Raw genomic sequence first — 10,690 nt, 5'->3', positions numbered from 1 at the left:
TAGAAATAATAAATGTCTTCAACTGAAAACATTTACACCGAAAAAAGTACTTAATTTCTGGATGCGCGTGATTTAAATATGTCAAGATTTTTTCCAGTAAAAAGATCGTTTGGATTTACTTAATTCGAACTATTGTACAATACAGTACAAAACAATACATCGGTTGGCCGTATTTAAAATGCGGTCAACCAAAGCCTTTTCCCCGTTTTTCCTCAACAAATGATAAGTGTTACTTAAATCAATTTTAATTATGTGCAATCGAAAATCACTGTTCATTGTTAGACGACATCATAAGTAGCACATCAGTCTCAGCTTTTACGTTATACATTTGTCTCTCGTCTACAAACAAATAATGAGAAAACGGAAAAGGTGGTCATGTACAATGATTATTGGCATTATTGTACTTGCGTCCACTCAGCTGAATTAATAATGAAACTTTCAGTTATTAGAAATCCCGAGACATTAACAGACGTTTTTACTTATTTGACAGGGTATGAATTCTTCGGACAAAAAAGGAGTTAAAAGTGCATGGACAGAACAGAACCAAGAGAATTAAGTGGTCGTACTAAGTGGTTATAAGTGGGTCATGATGGAAAAACAGACCTTTAGTTTGTCACAAAGAGTGTCTGGATTAATCCCTTTATTTTAAGACAAAAAGAGGGGAGCGTTTTTTTTTGTCGTCCTTGTTGTTGTTATCAATTCATCAATGTTATACATAATACTCCTGGTAAAACATCACTCCAAAATGTGTGCCTGCATTTGCTTTACAATCATCAAAGCTCCATATATGACAAGTCTCGCTGAAATAAATAAAATATGTAACCTATATTTAAATAGATTGATAAATACGCAATTATAATTCAGAATGTAAACGTTCGAAACGCATATCCCAAAGTTAAGTTGAAATTCTGAAACCAAATCCCATTAAAACCGCTATCTGAGGGCTACCTCTTTCTTTTTTCGAAATATGGGGCGTGTGTGGGGGGGGGGGCGGGAGGTTGCAAAGATGGCGCACGCTGCAAATCATTTATAATAATTATACTAATAGTGTCGCAATTAGCATGTGAAAAAAAACCTGAACAAACCTCCCATACGCAAGTCAAGAAAGATACACCAAACGTGGCAATTTTTGTTGACAATAAATAATAAATATTATTTTCCATGGAGCCAAAGACCTAACGTATATTTGACTTATTACGTGACAGGTATACACATCTTTGGAAAAAGAAAACAATTTTCTCGGGCGATCCCAACTCACACAAATGTCCCACGAAGCTTGTGACGAAACAGAGGTATACCTTGTTGCAAATGCTTTAGTTCTTGGATCATGAAAGAAATCATGAAATAACAAGAAGAAAACCTGTGCTGCTTTCCTCCGGGGCAGGTGGGGGCGGGGGGGTAATGTTGATTTTTCGAATGAAAAAGAAAAACCTTCCCTTGGATGTCGCGAATCGAGATTGAGGTCGACTCCCACTAGAGGTCTGACACTGTCACAACGGAGCCCGGTTTGCGTCTTCTCTTTTGGCAATTATAATGATCAAACAAATAAATAAATATGAACAAACAGCGTCGGCTTAAGGGTTGCAAGTTTCTCTCCAGCGTGGATTTCAGAATTGGGTGTCGATGGTAAATATCCCATGATTGTCTTCACAGTGTCAAAAAAATAAATAAAAATACAACCCGTTTGGTTGTTTGGTGCAGTCTGGAGGGATGAGATGAACATCGGGAGGTTCAGTCTGTCCAGACAGACTCGGACTCAGGCCTCAATGGGACTTGACACCATGCTGTTCGGTGTGTCTGGAAGCTGAGATGACATGGACGCTACCTCGCTGCCAGTTGAGTTCGAACCCGGTCCACCCTCCGAAAAACTAACCTGTGGAAACCAGGCATGCTGTGAGAATCCTTACACCCGACTGGGGGAAGGTGACATATAGTGCGATGAAAATTGTAAAAGAAGGCAACTCGCACACTTATCACGACCACTACTCCGAATAATACTAATACTAATACTAATACTAATACTAATACTAATACTAATACTAATACTAATACTAATACTAATACTAATAATAATAATAATAATAAATCCGCAGCAGCAGCATACACTTTAAAAACGCATTGCGTGTTAATTTTACAAGTATTTTTCCATACACCCACACAATTCTGTGAAAGTCTGTTAATGTTACAATAAGTTATCACCGTACATTCTAAAATTAAATCACTTTCTATAATAATAACAGCAATAATAATAATAATAATAATCACAATAATCATAATAATCATAATAATGAACAACAATAACCAATGAGCAAAAGTCCATAACGCTTGCATCCGTTTTGTCGCTTGCATTTTCAAACAACCAGTTGATATTCCTAATAAATATTTTGACAATTTTATGATTTTATTTAACGACGATTTGGGTTAAAATAACGATGCCTGGCTTATGCGTGAAAATCAAATAATCTCACCTCAATACGGAGCGCATTTGGGATTGTGTTCAATTTAGATCTCGCACGAGCCACGGAAGACACTGGGTCGCTGACTAAAAGATTTAACGTGATGATTTATATAACATCTCCAGAGGTAATCGAAGGTTCGTTGTCTGACTGGGCAAGTAAGTAAAAAAGACGTTCGTCTGAACGAACAAACAATCGCGAATAACCAGAATAAATTGTTATGTGTAAATTCAAACACGTTCAATTGTATCGAGGGGAGCTCTATGCATGCTGAACATACATGTGTATTATTTTTTTGAACTGAACCGGATAAAAATGAAACCATCACGCACCAGTTGCTGAAAAGCGGGCTGGTCGATGTCGCTCTGCAGAGCAAAGTCGCTGAGGACCTTCCAGGGCGGCTGGTAGCTCTGCACCTCCACCGGGTTGGCTTGGATGCCGCCGTCGTGCCGCTCCGGACTGGCCGCCACCATTGGGGTGCCTGTCATTCCCTGAATGTTCTGCAAGAGGGATGCTCAGCTCAGAGTAGATTCACTGCAGGTGATTTGATGACAGTGGGTTTGGTTACTGGGTGTGGTTATGCTCGTTAGTGTGCGTGTGAGCGCGCGCGGTTTGCATCGCCGGTGGGGAGAAGAGAGTTACCGGAAATTAATCCCCTCTCAGTCAAAACAATCAATAAACCCGCAAACAAACAAATATGTCAACTCAGCGTGAAGCTGTTGGAAGTATAACCAACCCGCCGCATGCAATCGCCGAAAGCAATTTTCATTTGAGTTTTTCTTAAATTAATTACTGTGTTAGTACACGGCTAAGGTGCCAGCTGCAGGAAAAAGAAAACAACATTTTAAATGTGTGACAGTAACGCGTGTGTTCCGAGTGACAGTCGTTTTAACTTAAATAGAGAATGAGAAGTATTCAATTTTCTTTGGGCGTGAAAGGCTAGGTAGGGTTGAGTGAAATTCTCCCTTACCGTCTTGTCGTTTGGCTGCTGCTGTTGTAGCTGCTTCATCAGAATACTCCTCTTCTTGTCTTTGCAGCGCTTGTTCTGAAACCAGACCCGGATGACGCGCGGGCTCAGGCCGGTCATCTCCACCAGCTGCTCCTTCATCAGAGCGTCGGGCCTCGGGTTGGCGTTGTAGCAAGTTCGCAAAGTGTGTAGTTGCTTCTCGTTTAGTACTGTCCGAACCCGCGTGGTCTTCTCCGGCTGTTTGTGGATGTGGGGCCGAAGTGCAGACTGTCGAGCGGAGATGGGCTCTGCTGTGAGAATGGGCGGGTTAAAAAAACCCAAAGAAGCACATATCAGTTTGAATCACGAGAATCCAAGCAAATAGAGATTTTATTCCTTTACAGGAATACATGAAAGTTCATTCTTAATAAGCAATGACCACTTTAACCACAATCGGGAAAATGATACACGTAAGAAGTTCAAGACTTGCTTGTTTTGTCTGTTTTAGTCAAGCGAATGCTGTCTCAGCCGGCTGATTCCTTTGTCAAATGTACACGTTCTTCATTTGCATCCGCGTTTTTTGGGTCACCGCAAAACCCTACCGACCGTATCAAATGTGTCATGAATGGATAGTCGTGTTGTCAATGTACAACTCAGAGAAAGTCCGAATGAGTAATTAATCTTGTCGTTTGTTTTTATCAAATCAACACCAGAGTGGCCAAAATTGCATCGCCTAAAAAAAGAACGAAAACTAATACAATAGCAGACCGTCAGGAAACGCAACCCCGGACTCGTCAAAAGTTAATATTTGGAAAGCTCATTGTCGGGCTGCCTCCCATCGCACGGACTGGACTTTACCTGCCATTTGCAGCGGTCTGGCGGGGTGCAACGGGCTAAGCGGGTCTCCGTGTCCCAGAGTAGCCCGCTCCACTACGTCGTGGTCGGCCCGGCAGAAGAGGCCGTCTTCGCGCAGAGCGAACTCGTCCCCCGGGATGAGCTGTCTGCTGCAGGCCACACAGCGGAAACATTCGATGTGGTAGACTTTGGATCGGGCCCTCATTACAAAGTCGTTCTTGCTGAAACCGATGTTGCATTTAGCGCATTTAATCCCGTATAACCTGCGAGACAAACCAAAACGTGCATAACAATTAGAATCGACAATTATGAACAGCAAAGACACGTTTGTCATTTTTTGCGCAATGTTTAAATGCCGTCCATTCTTTTCTTTTTTTTTATTCATGACCAGGCCTAAAATCACTTGTTGGAATTGTAGGTTTTAAAGATGAATAGGCAGCTGGGATAGCGCCCGTCACGCTCATGAGGATAAGCAGTTCGCATAATGCGTCGATGGATGTTAGACTATAATTACTGTTGTTATAGTTTAGTTATTATTATATTACAACAAGAAACAGCCAATGTAACGACTTGGAGTGGAAATATAGATCTGAGAATAATATTTGAAACCATTTTAACGCATGGCAATATTGGAATTTTTTTCAAATCTGTTTGGATTACACGGCACCTCCGGACATGGCTGTAATTAAGTGAAAGCCCAAAAGTGGTCATCCTACCTGATGTAGTCCCGTTTACAATATGTCTTTCCGTCCCTGACGAAGCACGTGCACGACTCGTCCAAGTACTGACTGCACTCGGCGCATTTGAGGCAAGCGGCGTGCCATTCCAGATCTGGGGAGACCCGCAGGATGTACTGGTCGTGGATCTGGTTTCCGCAGCCCACACATAGAGACATCAGCCGTTTTTCTAGAAGACCGTTGTGAGTAGACAGATCAGTATGAATGCATATTTGGATCGTGAGTAGTAGTACTACAGTGGTTAAACTTGAAAAGAAACACTAAACAAGTTTGATTGAAAATCGATTAAAATAAAAGAACAAATCCGCGTCGCAACAAGTTCACTAAAATGGAAATAATTGAGTTCAAGCAAGTGGGCGGTCAACTTACTTTTCGGCGGATCCCCCATGTCTCCCATGCTGACTAAATAAAGCGACGTTAGGTCCACGGTCAGAGCGGGCTGCAACGCCTGGACTCCTTGATGTGTTTTCTGCTGCCGGGCCAGAGGGGGCTACGCCGTCCGGCTCGGAGAGGGAGCGCGTGTGTGCGCGTGTGTGTTTGTCCACGGTGTGTGTGAAACTCCGGTGCTGGTGGGACTGACGTAGGACAACAGCACGTCATCTCCATGCCCAGCTGATTGGCTCTGCAAAGTCCCGGTAGCTCTGCACAAACCGCCCGGCACCCCCCAACACAGTGGCACACATGGTGGGCTTCTCAAAATCATTCGTTTGTTGCATTTTCTTCTCTTACCTTTACTATTGTAAACCAAAAGGGTTCAAGTTTATATGCTTACTTCAATGATGGTGGAAACGGAGAGTTATCCAATCACGAATTAGTTCAAACTGCAGGTTCAGAATTCTTTCTTTCTTTCTTTCTTTCTTTCTTTCTTTCTTTCTTTCTTTCTTTCTTTCTTTCTTTCTTTCTTTCTTTCTTTCTTTCTTTCTTTCTTTCTTTCTTTCTTTCTTTCTTTCTTTCTTTCTTTCTTTCTTTCTTTCTTTCTTTCTTTCTTGTTAATTCTGATTCAATCAACCGATGTAAGATAAAAAAAAGGCGCTTTACTCTGTACTGTGAGCCATTCACTTGTCAGGTAATTTCTTTACTTTTTTGGGGGGAGGGGAGGCATTCCTTTGACGCCGCTGCGTGGACTCTCCAATATTTTCTAGGCAACAAAACGTGTGGTGTGCAGTGGGCTATCACAACTCGACAGCTGTGGACTCGGGCAGTGACAGGCCTGTTACAAGCACGTGCGCGAGCACGCACGCAATTACACAAAACAAACACGCCCTCTTGTGTTGGTAACTAACTAAGACCAAAAACATATTAGCAGGAGGGCAAACCGTGCATCATTCCTTCGTTCTTTACACTTTCAATTGGTCCTCAACAATTAAAAAGTCACAATTTTGTTATTTGTTTTTATTCCAGCCCAAATATTTCATTTAGATCAGAACAAGAAAAAAGATATATTGAACAAAATTTAAGGCTTGCAGCCAAAACCAATCCCTGTCAGTCCCTCGTGTATCATACAATAATTGATAAAAAGAATAAAAATAACGTGTTGTTGAAGTTATTTGCCACAAGTGTACCAGTCATTGTTTCAGGCGGAATGTATAAAGCCGATTTCAGAAACATGCTTGTCTGAATAATGGCTGAGGCCTGATCGTTGACACATCATCGATTTTGGTCCTGGTCTGGACAGACTGTGGTAGTGAACACAATTATCTTGATCCAGCACCATTCTTTTACAAATAATTAAAAATCAAATACGTGGTCTTTACAAATCCTATTCGGAATTTAGATCCGAGCCTATAATGTAAACATGAAAATTCTTAGTGTTTCCCTGTTTTTGTGTATAAATAAATAAATAAATGATCAGTCACCCTTTCAAAAAAATCAAATAAAACAATTGTCAATAGAAAATGGAACAAAAGACGAATGATGCACGGTTTGAGAGCACAAGTCATTCACATCGCTGTACCCCATTAGGTTAATTATTCATCTCCAATGCATCAATTTGTATCTTTTCCAGACTATCGTTTTTCTCTACTGCTATGAGCACTATATAAATAAAGATGCATTCTATGTTGTGTATTGTAAAAACTGCATACATTTTAGTCCAGCCTTCATATATACCATTCCAAAGAAGTTGTATTTAAAAAACAAACCAAAACAAAAAAAGTCATTTAAAAAATTTTTTTTGAACTGTTTAATCCTATTGTCTACTTGTAAAATTATAAAACTTACAACATCTTACAGTCTTACCAGATATCCATTACTTGAACTGTGCATGTACCTTTTGTCATAAAATGGGCAGACTGTATGTGTACAAAATTATTCACAAATGCTCGACATTATTCCATAAATAATATCCACCCAATATCGAAACCACTTCATCTTCACAAGGGTCGGTCGTGCTGGAGCCTTCCCAGGCTGTCATCGGGCAGTAAGCGAGGGACACTCTGAATTGGTTCCCAGACAACAACTATTTACACTCACAGTCACACTCCAAAATAATATAATGTTACAAATATGAAAAGTACCTATTTTTTCTTCATATGGTAATCTTCCAGCCTCACTGTCACTGACCAGTCTGTGTTGCATAGAGCACTGTCATTGTGGGGGAAAAAAGGAAAACAACAAGAGCTTTTCCGTTAAATCTTCAAAGTTTGGGGAACAATGTCAAAGCAGATGGAATCAAGTGCTATTTGAGTGTAGAATTCATAATCATCCTCATTAGGGCTGGGTATGAGTTGAGATTTCTAAAATTGATGTGATTCAAGGGCCCAATTGGACACAATTTACAATTCTTTTTGACTGATTTTTGATGCAGAATCAAAATCACACAGAAGGACAATTTAGACTGTTCCATTAACTCGCCATGCATGTTTTTGGAATGTGGGAGGAAACTGGAGTAAACCCGGAGAAAACCCACACAGGCATGGGGAGGACATGGAAACTCCACACAGGAAGGCCGGAACTGGAATCGAACCCATGCACCTCTGCACTATGAGGAGGATGTGCTAACTAGTCGACCACCGTGCCAGCTTCCATTAATCATGTTTAATTGAACATGATCTGATCAGGGCGGCCCGGTGGCCCAGTGGTTAGCACGTCTACTTCACAGTGCAGAGGTACCAGGTTCAATTCCAGCTCCAGCCTCCCTGTGTGGAGTTTGCATGTTCTCCCTGGGCCTACGTGGGTTTTGTCCGGGTACTCCGGTTTCCTCCCATATTCCAAAAACATGCATGGCAGCCTGAATGATCAATCAAAATTGTCCCTCGGTGTGAGTGAGGGCGTGCATGGTATTTTGTTTCTGTGTGCCCTCCGATTGGCTGGTTACCAATTTGGAGTGTCCCCCGCCTACTGCCCAAAGACAGCTGGGATAGCTCCAGCACCCCCGCGACCCTAGTGAGGATGAAGCGGTTCGGAAGATGAATGAATGAATGATCGGATCAATATAAATAATGATTTTAATCAATTCCAACCACAGGGCAGGCTGTTTAAAAAATTGTAAAAACACACTGAAAAAATTCACATTATTGTACTGTGAGTGTCTCGTAAAATTTCAGTTTATTACCGCTTTTGACTTTTTGAAAATCCAGAAACCTCCACACATCTGTGATCAGGCTTGTTGACGCTAATTTCCCTGCTTACTTCTGGTTGTTTTTAATATGCTACACTCGTGAGTGATATGAGAAATCACATGAATGTATGGGAAAGAGACGTCTTATGGTTTTATGAATCGATATGGGGCTATGAAAAAAAATCGATTTGATTCATCCATTTTTTTTAAAACCCACCCTTAATATTCCTCTTCCTCTTTCTCCTCCTCCTGCTCCTCCTTGTCATCATCATCATCAGCATCATTGTCAGCATCATCAGCATCATCATCCCACGTTACTTTGATTTTTAGACCCTATAAATGTAACGACCAGGTGTCCCAAGCATACATTAAAATGACAATAACTTTTCAAGTAAACATTTTCAACAGAATGTGATTTGCAGGGGATAACACTATGAAATGTATTTCCACTTGAAATAGAAACACAACAGTCCTATTACGTAGCTTTGGCTATAGTGGTGTCCAGGAGCTCAATGGTGGCTAGAGCCTCATGTTGCAACACTTGCAATGACTCAGTGGGATATAGTTGAGCTGCCGGAGGCTTTCAGTACCGGTATTTATATTTTGTTAACTCAAATATATCCGATTATGTTGGGATAAGAAAGCTGCTCAACGTACGCACATATATAATGGACAGTTAAAATTTGAGTGGTGTATGTTTTCTGCGCATTCAGCAGACACACCCACAGCCTCTGAGAGCTGAGTTAAGGGCTTGGTTTTTCGCTGCTTTGAAGGTTTATACACTTGGCAATATCTTTAATCATTCATTGATATGTTTGTTAACAAGGCTGTGTCTGTGGTGTGTCATATTCGTAAGACATGTTTTATTTTCAATTTACAGGGATTTCAAGTTCCTATTCTATTTGGTATATTTTTGAGATACTATTAATCATCAAATGTAGGCGAAATAAATCATCTGTGCGGCACAGGTAAAATTGGCCTGAAATGTTTGAACGTCAAAATTCCATTCAAAAATGGCAACCGGCAATGTCCGACAAAGAAAAGAAATCAATGATGCAGCTCTGTGCTTGACTCTGGTTTTGACTACTCTCTTCCCATGTGATGAAATTTTCCTGCAGCCGCGGCCTAAGGCAATAGTTGCCCTTGAGACTAAAGAAGACTGGCTACCACCATCATGTTTAACTACACCTGACACATCATCACCCATATTGTGCTTCCCAATCTGAACACACATACACAGACTAGTAGCAACAGCAGTCCAAGGCAGCAGTGCTGGCGTACCATCTGTCAGGCTAGTGTCAAGTGGCCCTTGTCTCCAGTGATTATGAAAGCTCCCACTGCCTCAGGTGGTCCGTGGACCAAGTCACCCATCTTAGAATGTCTAGGCCAGGCCATATGGTGGGGCGCAAGGGGCACCCAGGGGAGGCAGCACTCCTCCTTTTCCTGCAACCAGCAACACGCCATTCGCTGCCCACTAAAAGTGTCCAGATCTGAATGGGCAGGAAACGTCCTGACAGATGCCATTCACAGCAAGAAGAGTCAAGCAGCATCACAAAGTGAGAAGTTACCCAGGTAGACACCATCAAAGCCCTGCTTTGACACTGAGATCTGATGTGAAAGTTGTAGAAATGGAGCCTGACAATACTTTCTAAGTGATTCCGAGTTGGATCGAATTCAGATGTTGCTTCCACTTGAGTTAAATATACAGAAGGAATCTATGCGTTATCATTCAAAAGTTTGCTTAGACGTATTTTCACATTATTAGAGAAGGTTTTTATTTAAAAGAATTCACTGTAGGTACATAAATATAATCTGAAAAGACACCTACTGTAAGTGCAACACATCGTCTTTAATATAATATTTGATAATTATGGGCATTCAACCGATACTCCATATCGTTGTCTTTTTCTAGTTTGAATTAAAAGTGATTAAGAATGCTTTGATTACCGAAAGCAGATCCTTAATCCTTCTCATGTTTCATCAGTGAAGTTTACTGAACTGCAGTTCTCTCTGCAACTCAAAGATGAAGCAGTGCAAGCATGTCTCATTAGGACGACCATCTGCCATCTGGCTGACAGTGCAGATCACACAGATGTGAACATTCACGATAAGTAAACAATCAACTCAAGAAACACGA

At 41.2% G+C, this 10,690-nt stretch overlaps 1 protein-coding gene across 3 annotated transcripts; it reads right to left on the bottom strand.

Annotated features, from left to right (window-relative positions):
* Nucleotides 1–229: 229 nt before the first annotated feature.
* Nucleotides 230–5,563, bottom strand: isl1a (ISL LIM homeobox 1a). Of its 3 annotated transcripts, none has more exons than XM_052068318.1 (6): nucleotides 5,364–5,563; nucleotides 4,974–5,163; nucleotides 4,261–4,406; nucleotides 3,427–3,713; nucleotides 2,789–2,956; nucleotides 230–1,873 (listed from the first exon to the last, which is right to left on the bottom strand). In XM_052068318.1, exons 1-6 carry the CDS (start codon nucleotides 5,389–5,391, stop codon nucleotides 1,757–1,759), a joined length of 936 nt encoding a protein of 311 aa, XP_051924278.1. In that variant the 5' UTR covers nucleotides 5,392–5,563; the 3' UTR covers nucleotides 230–1,756. The 3 variants fall into 3 exon arrangements, with proteins under 3 accessions (XP_051924278.1, XP_051924276.1, XP_051924277.1); XM_052068316.1 differs by having other exon boundaries at nucleotides 4,261–4,520; nucleotides 5,364–5,562; XM_052068317.1 differs by having other exon boundaries at nucleotides 3,427–3,710; nucleotides 4,261–4,520; nucleotides 5,364–5,561.
* Nucleotides 5,564–10,690: the final 5,127 nt, after the last annotated feature.

The sequence above is a fragment of the Hippocampus zosterae genome, chromosome 6 (assembly GCF_025434085.1).
Source record: "Hippocampus zosterae strain Florida chromosome 6, ASM2543408v3, whole genome shotgun sequence".
Lineage (NCBI taxonomy): Eukaryota > Metazoa > Chordata > Actinopteri > Syngnathiformes > Syngnathidae > Hippocampus > Hippocampus zosterae.
Note: the sequence above shows the minus strand (reverse complement) of the source record. Positions and strands in the feature narration are given on the sequence as shown.